General features: G+C 43.7%; 1 protein-coding gene across 1 annotated transcript in view; it reads left to right on the top strand.

Moving 5' to 3' along the window:
* LOC308086177 (synaptosomal-associated protein 25-B-like) overlaps nt 1-17106 on the top strand; it is a 68481-nt gene that overhangs the window by 44091 nt on the left and 7284 nt on the right. The window contains exons 4-5 of the mRNA XM_080429609.1: nt 6346-6394; nt 14333-14450. Of these exons, the coding sequence (XP_080285735.1) occupies nt 6346-6394; nt 14333-14450 (167 nt within the window). The remainder of the gene's footprint in view (nt 1-6345; nt 6395-14332; nt 14451-17106) is intronic.

Genomic DNA, 17106 nt, shown 5'->3' with positions numbered 1-17106 from the left:
TCACTTCCAAAATAATTTGATTTTTGGAAGTCCATAATCTTATTTATACGTTATTAATGTCATCATGTGTCTCGCCAGCCAATCACAGTGCTGAATAGAGTCAGCCAATAGAGTCAGCCAATCACAGTACAGCTAACTGGGCCAGCTGGGCCAATCACAGTGCAGGAAACTAATACTAATGAGATGTCCCAACCCCACTTATAGGGGCGGCTACACCGCCCAAAAATTATAATCTAGACTGTATATTGAAACTATAGAATGCCAGGTAAACAAATGAACCTATAGCATCTGGCTGCTCAACCAGTGGACTTTCAGTATAGCAATGTAGGGCGTGTAAATACAGAAAAAACAAGCAATGGGTGAGTACATCGGCTCTAATAAAAGTAACTCCCCGAGGATTTGATTATCCTCCATTTTATAGGCTTTTGCTACATAATGCCTCAACCAACACCTCCACAAACTCCTTGGTGACGGTCAAAGATCAGTGAGATCATCGGCGCACAAATATATTCCCAGTTGAGCTTCTCGGGCAACATGCCTGAGATTGCTCTGTGATTGGCTAGTTTGTTGTTAGGCCAACTGGGCCAACCAGAGACATTTTGTGCTTATAAGGGCTGACTGCTGTTGCGGGCCAGCCAATGAAGACAAGTAGGGAGAGGGAGAGAGTGTAACAGTGAAAAGAGAGAGAAAGATTGTAAATCAGAGACATATAGCCTACAGAGAGATGGAACAGAGAGATGGAGAGAGGGAGGGATAGAAAGGGAGAGAGAGCATGTGAAGGACATCACCAGAGATCCATTGTCTCCATAGACCTAATTCAGTCATTAAAATGTTTATGTTTTTTATTGGAATGCAGGGAAGTCAGAACCGATCTCTTTATCTACATTACGTTAGAGTCAGACGGACGCTCTGCATCATTACGCTGTAAAGCTCCCAGATGGCCCCAGGAAAACATTACAGTAGATTCTCTTTCTAAACAAATGGTAATTCAATTGATTCAACTTTCAAGGTTGGTTTATTTTAGTGCGATAATTCATTTAAACTGCTCTTTGTGTCATGCGTACATCCACACAGAATACGAATATAATGAGGGGGAGTGGGACATAATTATTTCTTCGAAATGAGGTTGATTTTTCAGTGCAAATACACTAATAAATCTGCAACAAAGGAAGAAAGAAAAAGTTGAAAAGCCTTTATTAAGGTTTATTAAAGACTTAAAAGTTAAAAACTGTGACGGGGATAACTTCTTCTCCAGGGTACCCCGAAGAAAGCCACCTTAATAAAGGCTTTTTAACTTTTTCACTTGAAGAGTGCCTTGGTTTTTTTCCTTTGTTGCACGTTTTGTGTCCTCAACCAAAGAGCACCTTCATTATACTTTTTTGGACTTGCGAGCACTCCAGACCCTTCCTTTTTTCACACTAATAAATCTGTATGAATGAGGCCTTATGTATCATTTTCGGACATACCATACGGTATAAGCATTCTTAAATGATGGCAATCTTTTCTTTGCGTGTATTTGTGTACATTGCATGCACTTAGCTGAACAGATTCGATCATGTATTCATGTTGACATGTGTCTTGTGCATTTATTTATGTGACCGCTAGATGCATTCTGATGATGAATGCTGATCAGTGTCTGTCTGAACACAAACTGTCATTTGCTTCAAATTATTTCCCTAGTTCCACGTCTAAGCATTTGTCTTTACCCATGTCTTGTCTGGTGTATAAACTGATACCAGTCAGCAATATACAATTCAATATTATTTTTGTCAATACCAATCAACTGATCAATCAACCTTTATTTGAAGAACAGTACAGTACACTTGATACCAACCTGCCAAGTTATGTGATTAATTTGATAGGGAGTATCACATGATGGCTTTCGGATTGGGATTGACCAATGACAGAGCAGTGGGAGGTCATGTGGTTGAGGGGCTTGGTGGTCGTGAGGTCATCTTCACTATAACTGAGTTAGAATAGATCTCCAGGTTTACGAGACAACACTGTAACCACGTGATAGAAAAATCAATTCTAATCTGCTGAGGAGTTACTGTCAGTGGACTGCATGCTCTGTGTGCTTCACAGTTCAGTGACTCTCTCTTTCTTTATACTACTAGGCGGTTTATGCGATACCCGTTGTACTCGTTGTCAGACACCCGTTCTGTCTGTCTGTCTGTCTGTCTGTCTGTCTGTCTGTCTGTCTGTCTGTCTGTCTGTCTGTCTGTCTGTCTGTCTGTCTGTCTGTCTGTCTGTCTGTCTGTCTGTCTGTCTGTCTGTCTGTCTGTCTGTCTGTCTGTCTGTCTGTCTGTCACCTTTATGACAGTTTATGGAGATCTCTGTATCTGCTGTCTCTGTCCCTCTGACTGATTTGTCTACGCCTGATGCCATGACGACACATAGAGGTTAGACAACACACTCCATATTTGGGCGTAGCTGCATTGGGAACTCCTGATATGGTTATGGCTGAGTCATGGTGACATGAGGTCCGCCCGCCGGTCCTCCCTTAAGCCAATTTTAATATAGGATGGAGGTCTCAACAGTATATGGGGATTTGCAGATGTATTCATGTTTTTTGGGGAGAACTGCGATCCGACACACTCATTGAGTTATATAAGAACTCGAGAGTGAAATAAAGTCCCTGCCCCAATCATTTCAATGAATGTTGCCCACATAGCTCATACTACCCCTGGACGTATAGCCTCCTATCTCTCTCCTACTGGAAGGGGGCCCACAGAGCATGCACATAAGTGTCCTTTATGCGTCCAACATCACAAACTACCCGCCCATGAATCGAGCCACCCGGATGTGCTCCCAAATTTACAGTACCAGAGTGGGCCACTTGTCACCTTTTGCTTCAAGTCCTTTGGGTCCTCTGTGATACACGCGTCGAGTTTGAAGTCCATCGGTCTGCCGGTTCTCGAGATACGCAAAGGACAGGCACACACACACACACACACACACACACACACACACACACACACACACAGATTTTGCATGCATTTATAGAAGGATGCTTCTAGAGTCCGCCCTCACTGACATGCAATGTGAATAATTCTAGTTCAAAATGTGTTGAACACTCCTTTAGTTGCACTAATACATTATTTGCTGCATTTGAGAAAGTTCCTACTTCGTTGTTTCCTCCTTCCTGTTCCACCATTTATTTATGTTGTTAGTTAGGCAGAACTATGTTGCTGTTAACTATGTTGGCTATTTTTTACAACCTGTAGTCAGTGGAGAAGTCAAGGTTAAAATGTAATTTAGATAGCATGTTATGTAGACAGATGCCAGGTTCACTTGTAGACTGATCATGGCATCCTATGTGTGTATAGTTTACAGATTATTGATTTTTTATTATGCTTTAGACTGATGATAGGTTCTTGGTTTACCTGTAATCCTATAGATTACTATTTCTATGCATTTGATGTATTACCTCGTGTTTACCTTGCTTACTGTAAATCGCTCTGGATTAAGAGCTAAATGCCCAAATTGTAAATTGTAAATTCAGTAGCAGTGTGCGCGTGTGCATGCTTGTGTGTGCGCGTGCCACCAGTCTGTCAACTCTGAGTGTTTGCAAATCACACATGCTCTTTTTCAACAGTTCCACGCCAGACATCTGATACGGACACATGGCCGCTGGCATATGTTTTCCCAGTCGATTTGATTAATACAAACAGTCATATCGCTTGGCTTGTTTAGAGCCGTGGCTCCGAGCGCGCTGTTCCGTCTATCACAGTCCTCGTCCTGGAGAGAAGGTCAAACCACAGTTTGATACAAAGTAACTGATGCAGAACATGAATGGCCTTTAGGCGTTATTAGTGCTTCAGGGGACGTGGTTGAAATGCATTGCTGTTGCGTGGGACCATTACAGTTGTTAATGCCATTAGTGTAACACAGGGGTGGGGTCTTCAACGTTCTTCAGGCCAAGGACCCCTTAGCTGAGAGAGAGATGAAGCAGGGACCCCCCCCCCCCCGCTACATATTGTAACATTTCGCACCCCGAGCTGGAGACGAACCCCGTTGCTTGCAGGTAACAAGCAACGCCAAGAGAGCTGGCTCCCTTGGAGGAGGAAGTTACGGCCGGGTCATTTGAGGGGTCACTACACTAGCCCCTCCTTTCTGAAGCGCTTCTCTCGCGCTTCTCGCTTCACTGGTCTCCCTCACGTCCCTCACGCAAGGGCATGCTCCACTGGATCTCAATCCCTTCTGACACTATAATGTAAAGTTTTGCGCACTGAGCTGGAATCGAACCCTGATCTCCAAGCTCGGCAGACCGGCAGGTAAACAAGCCACGCCAAGAGAGCTAGCTCCCTTGGAGGAGCAAGTTACGGCCGTGTCTTTCACACGGTCGCTACGATATTGTATAAAATTGTGTTGCAGATTAAACTTTTTAATAGATTTAATAGATAGCTTCATAGACTTGTTTGACAGTATTATCTTTGTGTAGCGTTGTATTCATTTTAATGCGTATTTTCAGACAGTTAACCACTTAAACCCTCAATACTTAGAAAACTTGTAGCCTACTTGGTCTGCTTTCCCCCCCCCTACACCAAACCTATTTGCCGAAAATAGCAGATCTACAAGCTCTTGTAGATCTGCTATTTTCTGCTGAATGTTCCCCTCAGAGTAGGGATGCTAGAGTGGTTAATGTAAAATATATATATATATATTCCGATCCCACAAAGATTTGGGACTCCCTGTTGAAGACCCCCCCTGGTGTAACAGCATGATATGGGCTCATTCACTGTTTTGAGGGTAGCATGGGGCAAACACAGAAAAACTGTCTCTCTGTGTGTGTGTGTGTGTGTGTGTGTGTGTGTGTGTGTGTGTGTGTGTGTGTGTGTGTGTGTGTGTGTGTGTGTGTGTGTGTGTGTGTGTGTGTGTGTGTGTGTGTGTGTGTGTGTGTGTGTGTGTGTGTTTTATCAGGTATTACCTTCATGTCATACTATGTGCATGTGTGCATTTATGTACTGTATATAACTACACAGAAGTTGTGGACCGTGCACCAATATGAGAACCAGTCACCCAGATGACAGAGTGAAGCCGACCCATACGCTTTATACCATCTACAGATGATTTTCACTGTTCATGGTCTAGTGATTCATCCACTCACTTTAATTTCACACACAATCAATATTTCAAATGACAAAACGTAGCTACAAAGGGCTTTATTGGCTAAAACCAAAATGAACACTAGATGAACAATAATATTATTGGAATGGATACAAAAGATAACAGATATCAAGCATTTGCTTGATTATAAGAATGTATCACTTAATCATGAAAGGATGGTCGCAACCACAACAAACACTGCTTGCATATTGGCCTGACATTTTTTTGGGGACACAAGATTCTCAAAGAACTGTCTGTCTCTCTCTCTCTCTGCACTCACTGTATTTTTTTTATTATTCTGTTTCTGGGTCATCTTGTCAAAAGAGGCAGGTCAATAAATGTCTTAGCCCATTAATATATATATATATATATATAAGACCTGAGGCCGATTCTACAAATGCCTTCTAAATCAGTAGTTCAAAAATAGCAGATACACAAGCTCGTATATCTGCCATTTTTGAATAGCCAACGCAAAAATCTAAAATGACACAGATGTTTTCCCGGTTTTAATGGGTGAATAGATGGTTACAAATATGCTTAGAATACTTCTTATTTCTTTGTTATCACACTTATTAGGTACAAAACATCTATATTCAATATGTATGTCTTTGTATTATAAGACTTCTGAATTGCACATTAAATGGGGAGAAATTTTCATTTTTTTTTACATTTTCACCTAAGGTAGGGTTCATGTGGTTAAAATATAATATAAATGATTCCCTCCCTGCTATTCCCTACTGACTCATAAATACATATAAATACAGTCACTCATGTCACTCATGACACTGGCAAGCATTGGATGAGAGGCCTATTGATGCGGTTTTCCATGCAGATGAGTCTTTCCACTCACCTTGATGCCCGCTAATGAGGATATTAATACTCACACTCTTCAAACGCAATCCATAATAGATGATCCTAGTGCTCTCTGTGCTGTGCTAGCTGGGTCTAGAAGAGCATGAGACAAGATCAATCGCTCCCCAGAAAAAAAATATTTTCTTTTTTTCAGATGGCAATTTGACACAGCTCTGCTGCTCTGACTGCTCTGTTCTTGGTCTGTTTATACTGATCTGTCATCTTTTTTTCCTCTCTTTTCCCCTTCCTCTATTTCTTCCTGGGCTTCTCTTTCCTCCCACTGGGATGTCTGTCTGTCTGTCTGTCTGTCTGTCTGTCTGTCTGTCTGTCTGTCTGTCTGTCTGTCTGTCTGTCTGTCTGTCTGTCTGTCTGTCTGTCTGTTAGAGTAAAGATGCTGGTATCAGGACTCTGGTCATGTTGGATGAGCAGGGAGGTAAGTCAGTAGAGAAGTAAGTCAGTGTTATTCGCTTTCTACTTTTCTCCCAGTCACTGAATATCACTGATATTCAATGCATGCAAGCTAAAAACAAATTGGCATGTCCCTCATATTCACCTATAGGCCTACAGTGCATTCCCATTCTGTTATAAAAGATTAATATTTTAAAAAACGACCTACTTAATTCCCTTTCTAATGAAACCCAGCCACACAGTTTTGCATTCAGATGTTTATCTGGCTCCTGCAAGAAGCTTGCCAACCTCTTCGCCTGCTAATGCGTTAATATTGCACATACAGCATCTATGTTATCATTTTTTAAAGTGTGCATTATCATTTACAGTTAAAAGTGGTTTATATATAGCTTGTTACAAAATGCATCACAGCTTTGGCATGTACGTAGATTATGCATTCTAAAACGGTAGAGCAATTTCTTTGAGCTAAGTTTAGATCTTTGCATTAACCCAGATCAATGCTTTTAACCTCTGCTCCTTCATCTGCTGTGTCATTGAAAATCCGGTTCCCATGGTTACCGTGGAATCATTTCCCCCCTGATCGACCACGGGGTCAGGGGTCACACAGTGATAGATACCTTAGCGCCGTCCTCTTTAGCAAGGGGACACCATGATCATTTTGACTGGTAACGACAAACACGCCCCACTCTCATTCACTCTCTCCATCCACTCCAGTACAACCGTTGTGTCGACCGTTGTACTTTGAACCCTTCGCACACACAGTCACATCTTTGAGGTTTAAATTAAGTCAAATCAGAGGGTGTACAAATGGAACCGAATGGACCTGTAGTATGTAAGAGAGGAGGTAGTATGTAATGGAACATAGGAGGTAGTATGTAATGGAACATAGGAGGTAGTATGTAATGGAACAGAGGAGGTAGTATGTAATGGAACAGAGGAGGTAGTATGTAATGGAACAGAGGAGGTAGTATGTAATGGAACAGAGGAGGTAGTATGTAATGGTACAGAGGAACATAGGAGGTAGTATGTAATAGAACAGAGGAGGTAGTATGTAATGGAACAGAGGAGGTAGTATGTAATGGAACAGAGGAGGTAGTATGTAATGGTACAGAGGAACATAGGAGGTAGTATGTAATAGAACAGAGGAGGTAGTATGTAATGGAACAGAGGAGGTAGTATGTAATGGAACAGAGGAGATAGTATGTAATGTAACAGAGGAAGTAGTATGTCATGGAACAGAGGAACATAGGAGGTAGTATGTAATACAACAGAGGAGGTAGTATGTCATGGAACAGAGGAGGTAGTATGTCATGGAACAGAGGAGGTAGTATGTCATGGAACAGAGGAGGTAGTATGTCATGGAACAGAGGAGGTAGTATGTAATGTAACATAGGAGGTAGTATGTCATGGAACAGAGGAGGTAGTATGTCATGGAACAGAGGAGGTAGTATGTCATGGAACAGAGGAGGTAGTATTTCATGGAACAGAGGAGGTAGTATGTCATGGAACAGAGGAGGTAGTATGTCATGGAACAGAGGAGGTAGTATTTCATGGAACAGAGGAGGTAGTATGTCATGGAACAGAGGAGGTAGTATGTCATGGAACAGAGGAGGTAGTATTTCATGGAACAGAGGAGGTAGTATGTCATGGAACAGAGGAGGTAGTATGTCATGTAACAGAGGAGGTAGTATGTAATGGAACAGAGGAGGTAGTATGTAATGGAACAGAGGAGGTAGTATGTAATGGAACAGAGGAGGTAGAATGTAACAGAGGAGGTAGTATGTAATGTAACAGAGGAGGTAGAATGTAACAGAGGAGGTAGTATGGAATGTAACAGAGGAGGTATTATGGAATGTAACAGAGGAGGTATTATGGAATGGAACAGAGGAACAGAGGAGGTAGTAAGTGGGTAATCTAACAGAGAAGGTAGTAGGCGGGTAGGTGCCTGAGTGCACTGGATTGAAACAGCATAGAGAGCGAAACAAGTAGGTTGAATTCCACATTTACATTTTAAGCGTGGAGAGAAAATGAGGATAGTTGGCTTGTCCTCTTTTCTCACTGTGCTTTGGTTTTGGCTGAGGCCTTGAATTAGTAAACATTTAATTTAAACGGCCACAGCTGAGTGAGTAGAGAGGTCGGAAGGTCGCCAGTTCAACCCTCGGCTTCAAGACGTTTTTATTTGTCACTAAATTATACAAGTACAAGCAGCGAAATGTTGTTGGGACTCCGCAAAAGAACATCCTAGAGACCTAGACATAATATATTCAGTAAGAGAAGAAATAATAATATAATAAAACAAATATATGTACGGTATAGAGTGAGAAACAAAGGTACAGGTACCTTTAGTAGTTTATCATTCTGCAGCAGTTCCAGAAGTGTGCCGATGCGCTTAACAGCTCTCCCCTGCGGGCTCATCAGAGCCATCTGAGCAGCCTTCTGCTGGGTGAAGCTGTAAAAGCAATCTCTTCTCCTCCAGGAACCAACTCCCCAAACGTCCAAATCGTGACTTCTTGGGACAAATGTGAATCGAATGTATTTCCTCCCTCTGAAAGAGCATGGATTTATTTCTCAGTGCATTTGTGCCCTTTGCCTTTTGCACATTTGTACAGAATCTGAAATCACAGAGTCAGTCACGGTAGAATGACGTGTTTGTTCATAGATCATATAAGGCCAGTGCAAAGTTCTGGCCCCGGCTGTAATTTGGCCTGTGAGGTTGAAAGACCACTGACTCTGCAGAATACATTGTGCTAGCGAGACTATAGAGGGATCCCATCTGCTCCACCGTCACCAGCCTTTCTCCCACACTGAGGCGGTCCTGCTGCTGCACACTATGGGCTTCTGTTATTAGGAAGACTCACTAAACGTATAGGCAAACAATTTCACATAATTACTTAAATACCCGGGTCAGACATCCTTGTCCAGCAGTGTCACTAATGGAAGCGACGGGAAGATTAGAAATAGCTTTATTTGTGCGTGCGTGTGTGCGTGTGGGTGTGTGTGCATGCATGCATGCATGCGTGCATGGGTGCATGGGTGCATGCGTGCGTGAGAGGGGATGTTAGTCGGGGGTTTTGGTTGCAGACAGTTTAGGGGTGAGGTTTTGATGCAGCATTTTGAGGTTGGGGTTTGATGCAGTGTTTCAGGTTGGGGTGGGTTGCAGAGTTTGGGGGTGAGGTTTAATGCAGCATTTGAGGTTGGTGCGCGTGCGTGCGTGTGCGCGCGTGTGCACTGTGTGGGTGGACGTGTACAAACCAAAGACGTGCTCGTCTCTCCGTGCGTGACACAGCAAACTAACTGGCCTGCCAACAGAACGGATAGTCTTCTCTCTCCTCTCTCCTCTCTCCTCTCTCCTCTCTCCTCTCTCCTCTCTCTTCTCTCCTCTCTGTCTCTGGCTTCCTTCCTTCCGCCTTGCCTGCCTGCGGTCTCCAGAGTAGGACCCAGCCTGCTCCTTGCTGTTAACACGCAGCAGCAATCAATTCACAGAGTCAAATTACTTCAGCATCTCAGCACATTTCCTCTGCCCCATGACTCCTCTCCTCTCCTCTCTCCGTCTCCATATCTCAATCTGTCTTTCTGTCATTCTGTCTATGAGTTGCTCCTTATACCCCCCCCCCACCCACACACACACACACACACACACACACACACACACACACACACACACACACACACACACACACACACACACACACACACACACACACACACACACACACACACACACACACACACACACACACACACACTCCCACACACTACTGTTATTCCTTCTTTGTGTCTCTCTCTTTCGGTTCTACCGTCTTGCTTTCTCACCCTCTCTCTCCCTCCATCCATGCCCCCTTCACTCTCTCTGTGTCACATCAATTAGATTTGGTACAATTTAATGAGCTTCTCTGGCATTGAAGTTAAGAACAGAGGAATGGCCAAATCATCAATTCCATCCATCTTCTTGTCTGTCTTTACTCGGAGCTATAGGCTACCACTATAGTCTGCAGGACTGTGGGGCATATGGCAGGCTGGGTAGTTTACATCAGGAAACCAATGAGTCAGCAAAAAATGGTCCCTCCCTACTATTCCCTATTGGCTCAGACTAACCAACCCAACGCTTTAAGAATCAGTGTCTACCGGCTGCTCTGAACAATAGGTTACAGTCTGTAATTATGCTGTTTCATACAGACCGGCTGAGATGAAAAGGCTGGTATATAATTAAGCTCTCCACAGTCCGTTATCACACAGACATACGTACTATACACACGCACACACACACACGCACATGAACGAACGAACGAACGAACGAACGAACGAACGAACGAACGAACGAACGAGCACGCACGCACGCACGCACGCACGCACGCACGCACGCACGCACGCACGCACGCACGCACGCACGCACGCACGCACGCACGCACGCACGCACGCACGCACGCACGCACGCACGCACGCACGCACGCACGCACGCAACATCCATACGGAAAATGTATGCTCTCATGTAGTGATGAATGACCTTTGCTTCCGTCCTAGCAGTAGCCAATGAGTCCTTATCTTCCAGGCTCATCCAAGCTTGATGACCTGAATTACACCTCAGTCAGCGCTGATAGATTACCTCTCCCCGCCTCGAGAAACATGGCATGAAGAGCCACACAATCACCCACCTTGATCTGTGTGCGTGTGCGTGTGCGTGTGCGTGTGCGTGTGCGTGTGCGTGTGCGTGTGCGTGTGCGTGTGCGTGTGCTCTTGCACCTTAGTCTCTGTGAGTGTCAAACGTCCTCAGAAGGTTAGGATGAAGAGAAACTTGAGGTCTAATCATTCAGGGGGTTCGTTTTAGGGTTGACATTAGGGTTAAGTTTTTCTTTATTGAAGAAATCCATAATGCATAAACACAATGAAGTTAATTACATGCACCGATGAGACATGAACCCACACAATAAAACATATTTCCATTGTGGTCAAGAACACTTGGATACTTTACAGTATATAGCGGTGAGGTTAGGTTTAGAGTACATTATACAAGCTATACACGTACACAAGATCCCCATTTTCCAATTGGCACCCTGGTGCCCCCTGGTGGCTTTGCTCTGAAAACTTGTGGGCCAGATGATCTCATCCCAGGACTGACTCATCCCCCTCAGGGACGCACTATCTTGAGTCAGACCTGAGTTTAATCCCTCTTGTATTTAGATCAGTTTTAATTGCCATGCGCAGAGCTATGCCTGATCTGCTATTTTTCTTTGGCACTAAGCATAAGTTAAGGTATGAACTAAGTATAAATCAGGCTTTAAACACTCACCCCAGCTACAGACAAGGCAGCGTCACATTACGTAAAATAATAAATGCAGATCAAATGTATAATATCTTAGGTTATGGAGAATTATGTAACCATAGCAACTAAAAAATAACTCAAGTCTGTACCGATGCTGCAGGCAGCTTCCCACACCCACCCACCAAAACATTATAAATAAATAAATCATAACTCTGGCGCCAAGCATGGGTTGAATTCGTGAGCATATTGTGTGAAATGGCTTTGTCTTCTCACACTGGGGGTGGAAGAGCTATGTATACACTATACAAGCTTGGATTTGTCTTCAAGTCAATAGTTTGGATACTGGGTCCGGTAGAATTTAAACATTAATTGTAGCATCAATTTACTAAACATTTCTGTGTCAAATAACATGTTTCCCCACAACTAGCATCATCTTAAATCAATTATTAACCACCTTGTCTCTATTCTGGGCATGTTCTGCAAAAAAATAGGCAAACATTCGGTGAAAATACTCGTCGCGTTGGGTCACGCTGTGAGCTTGCAGATCAGCTATTTTCGAGATTCGGCGTAGAGGGGAAAATGAAGAGGACCAAGTATAAAGCCCTGTCAACGAAGTATATAGGGTTTTAAGCGGTTAAAACAAACAGCACAACCCAGGTCAGAGCTGGAGTGGTCCTATGACCCATCGCTCACTCTGATTGGCTGTCACTGTGTGATGACCACCTTTAGTCCCATAATCCATAGAGGAATACATTATGCACAGGCAGGTGTGGTGGAGGTGATAAACATGCCTCTATCTCTCTCTCTCTCTCTCTCTCTCTCTCTCTCTCTCTCTCTCTCTCTCTCTCTCTCTCTCTCTCTCTCTCTCTCTCCTCCCTCCAATCCCTCACTCTGCCAGGGATTAGCGGGCAGGGCTAATTAAGGATTGTGAGTAGTAGTGTGCCGGGGGGAACTCCAGCAGGGGATAACCCCTCCTAATGCCACACGTTAGACCCATATATGGCACACATGGTGGTTCATCCGGGTAGCTTGTACGGTACGGTACAGCTCACTGAAGTTGCTACATAGCAGTGCTTCTGGACTCTATTCCTATTACCCAGTAATATCCAGAGTGTTAATTAAATTGAACTCTGAACATGTAAAAAAAAAGACCTATAAGGGTCAATGTACATTTACCTTTCCCTCCTCCATCTTCTCTTTCTCTCTCTCTCTCTCTCTCTATCTCTCTCTCTCTCTCTCTCTCTCTCTCTCTCTCTCTCTCTCTCTCTCTCTCTCTCTCTCTCTCTCTCTCTCTCTCTCACTCTCACTCAAGTCAGTGAGTCTGCTGCAGCCTCAAATTACATTCCATTCACATATTCTCCTTTTCTGCATACACAGCCTTATTATAACGGACATTCCCACCAGTTCAAAGCAGCAAAAAGAAAACTTCAACTACAGATGACAAGCGGGGGGAACAACAGACTTATAGTGCAGACGGGTGACAAGTTAAAGGAGATAATCCTGAATATCTGAGTGGAGAAACAGAATGATTCCGTACAGGTGTACTTCATGACACAGTTAACACATTACATCCTATATCACATGCTATGTGATGTATAAGAATGTTGAGATTTCGCAGTAACCATGCAGATCTCTGATCAACTAAACACCTATGGTAGATTTTGGACTATGTCTTAGGCTCTCTCCACTGCCATCATCAACACACCAAATGATGGACTGTATTTTTTGTTAGATTGGTGTTCCATCCCTCCAGCACAGTTCCAGTGACTTGCACAATCTGTGCCAAGGCATTGTGGTTGTTTAGTTTTTTTTTTTTTTTTACTTTACTTTGTCCCCCGTTTCTATCTTCATTCTTATTGTTCACAGAAAGTAGTTCAATAATTTCCCTAGGACATAATTACCCAGGAAGAGAGATACAATGGCTTTTGACAATAGCAAGTATGTGCTATTTAGCAAGAAGACACAATCCCAGAAACACACACAAACTGGATGAATAGGTGTACGCGCATTGGACACACACACACACACACACACACACACACACACACACACACACACACACACACACACACACACACACACACACACACACACACACACACACACACACACACACACGCGCTCGCACCTATAACGCTTACTTGCCTTGCCCTTTATCATGTGACCTTGCCTATACACTTGCATTGTGGCGCTGTAGAGCACAGCAAACCCCAGACACCCCCAACCCAACCCACCCCACCCCCACCCCACTCCCCCCCACCCCCCAAAAAAAGCAAACCAATCACAAATTCATTTCACTACTCTCATTGCCTTTGTCCTCACCAGAACAACTTGATCGTGTCGAAGAGGGCATGAACCAGGTGCATGCAAACATGAAGGAAGCGGAGAAAGAATTAAAAGATTTTGGTGGAAACTGCTGTGGTTCGATATGCCCATGTATTGAGAAGTAGGTACCGTTCGGGTGGAGCCCTGCAGCTCCAGCCTGTCCAGTCCAGTGCTGTGGTGCTGGTGGTTTTTTGGTGGTGATGTTGATTGTCTGATGTGTCTCTTGTCACAGTCAATGTCTTCTTTTTTTTGTCTCCTCTTCCTTTGTCGCCCTCCTTTTTCTACCTTCCTTTCTCTTCTTCTTCTTCTTCTTCGTCTTCTTCCTCTCTTCCTCAACGTGCTTTTGGTGTGGATAAATGACATTGTGTTGGTAATCAGAGCAACTGGAGCGCATCGAGGAAGGGATGGACCAGATCAATAAGGACATGAAGGATGCAGAAAAGAATTTGAACAATTTAGGAAGCTTATGTGGTCTTTGCTCATGTCCCTGTAAAAAGTAGGTGCAGCATCGCTGCGTTTTTGCCCGACTTGCATGTGTTTTTCAGTGGTGCCCCGCCTGCCTGCCTGCCTTTCTATCTATGTGTTCTGCCTGCTGCCTAGTAGAGCATGGTGTGATCCATGGTGAGAGGAGGGAGCCAGGCCCACAGCCAACCTTATAACGCTCTCTACTCCAACACTGTGTGTGTGCATGAGTGTGTGTGTGTGGGTGTGGGGGTGTGTGTGCATGCCTCCACACGCTTGCTTGTTTGCATGCTTGCTTGCATGCATGCACGCATGCGTGTGTGTGTGTATGTGCATGCCGATTGTGAGCCGCACTATACACTATAACACACACACATGCACATGAACAGTCCACATGACATAACATTCATCATTCAGTGTTTCCAACCCCTATGGCTGCCATTAAGAGCCCTTCATTCCTCTGTGGATGAGAGATGATGATTCTCTTCCAGGCTGGGGAGGGAGCAGCATCCGGTTCCACAGTGTTTTTCCTCTCCCTGCCTAACCCTTCTCTCTCTCTCTCTCTCTCTCTCTCTCTCTCTCTCTCTCTCTCTCTCTCTCTCTCTCTCTCTCTCTCTCTCTCTCTGGATCCCCTGTCGGCCGAACCTCACGTCGCTCGGCACAACAGGCACAAATATTGTTAAATCTTATACCAGAATTCAACGATGTAATTTCAGTACGCAAACATGAAAATCTCCAAAGTGGAGTCTAATTATAATGAAAGAGATTTTCATATTTGATTAATCTGTCTGCCTCTATAGACGAAACGTAGCACAAACCATGGCTACCCCTACATGTACCTTAAAACAGTGGTTCTCAAACTTCATGTCAAGGACCCCCAAATTGACACTTATTAGCCCGTGGACCCCCCCAATTTGAAAAGATATGCCGCAGGGACCCCCATAAGATTTTTTACAGCTCTAGCAGTGATTCTCAACCATTTTAATTTCAACCCCAGTTTGACATGCGTTAGACTACGGACCCCATTTCATGGCATTTCTATCTCTGGGACCCCAATTTATATTGTAAAATCAATGTTAATTTAACTCTGAGAGTGTACAAATGGAACAGACCCATAAGGGTCCATTTGGTTCCAATTGTACACTCTCTGAGTTACAGATCCATAAGGGTCCATTTCGTTCCTAACTATCTATCATTTAGCTGGGGACCCCCTGGAACTCCCTCAAGGACCCCTGGGGGTCCCCGGACCCCACTTTGAGAACCACTATCTTAAAACATTAGGGCATTTCTGCCGTTTTGGGGATGTTTTGGCACAACCTTAGTCACCGGGAGCGTACCTATATATGTTCCTTCAGCCCTGTGTTCCCTCGAAAACTAACACTAACACTAACCCCCAACCCTAAACATAACCGCAAGCCTAATCCTAACCTGAGGGAACATAATACAGGGCTGAGGGAACATAGGCATGACCCCCCAGTCCTGGCCAAAGAAATTATTATGTGCCATTCCCTCAACAACAGCCATGGTTTGAGTCTGGTAAATACAAGGTGATTCTTCTCACCTCCGGGCACTGGAGACCCTCACTGCTAATTGTCTTTATGATAGAGCGCCGAAGTCTGACATCGCTGCCGCTAGAGGGCGCTATCCTCCTGGGCCACGGCGTAATTCTTTGTATTGGAATTCCCATGGGGGAATCTTAGATCGCATCATATAAGAACTGTGTTCCAAAAATAAACAAATCAACCCTGGGGATTTTACTCGGAAATGGATATGAAGCATCAAGTGACGGTGAAAAATTACTAATTTATCTAAAGAGTAAGAGATTTTTTTTTTCTCCAAACATAGACGTTATCAAATGTAATTCAATATCATAAACGACACAGTCACATACCTGACAAAATCAAATTGCTTATTTCTCTTTCTTAATCTGGCAACACTGTCTACGGCTCGCTACTGTGAGCCGACGTGCGCCATGACCTCACAGGTTTTGCGGATTCCCCCCTGTTCGCCGTTTACATGGAGATGCAATGCGGAGCATTTTCAAAGATTTCCGCTCGGGAAGGGGGATTCACTTTGATCTAAATCTAAATCTAAACGGACGGCACATCTAATATCTTATTTTGCCGTTTTCCCTAGAGACTGTTGTCGTCTAAACAGGGCCTAAGATTTGCCTATGGGATTTCCAATACTAAAAATAACGTTGTGACCCAGGGGTAGTGGGAGTGACGTCAGCACTTCAAGTACTCTATGAGGCAATTAATTGTATTTACCTGGTATCCCAGGTCTCTAAATGAGTCCCTGACCAGGACAATTGCCGATTATTATGCCTAACTTGAACCTTGTATTCCAACAGTGTTCGAGGCCCATGTCACACACATCTTTCCACCAGGAACACAAACAAGACAAACTGAAATGTCTAAGGAGGTTCTTTAGTTTCTGTGCCTTTTCTATTCTATACAATAGAGATTCAACTGGACTACTAAAACTTGATTTAGGAGAATGTTGTTCTGAGGAGGCCACTTAAAAGAGCAGATATGTGAATCTGAGTTAATGTAAAAAGAAACATGAAGAGCAATGCCCTTCATAGAATCAAGAACAACGCTCAAATTTAAACAGTATTTTCCACATCGATACTAACTAAAATATAAACATAACAGATTATAATTATATATATAATATGAAGTATTAAA

This window comes from Gymnoscopelus braueri (assembly GCF_963280865.1).
Source record: "Gymnoscopelus braueri genome assembly, chromosome: 1".
NCBI lineage: Eukaryota > Metazoa > Chordata > Actinopteri > Myctophiformes > Myctophidae > Gymnoscopelus > Gymnoscopelus braueri.
Note: the sequence above shows the minus strand (reverse complement) of the source record. Positions and strands in the feature narration are given on the sequence as shown.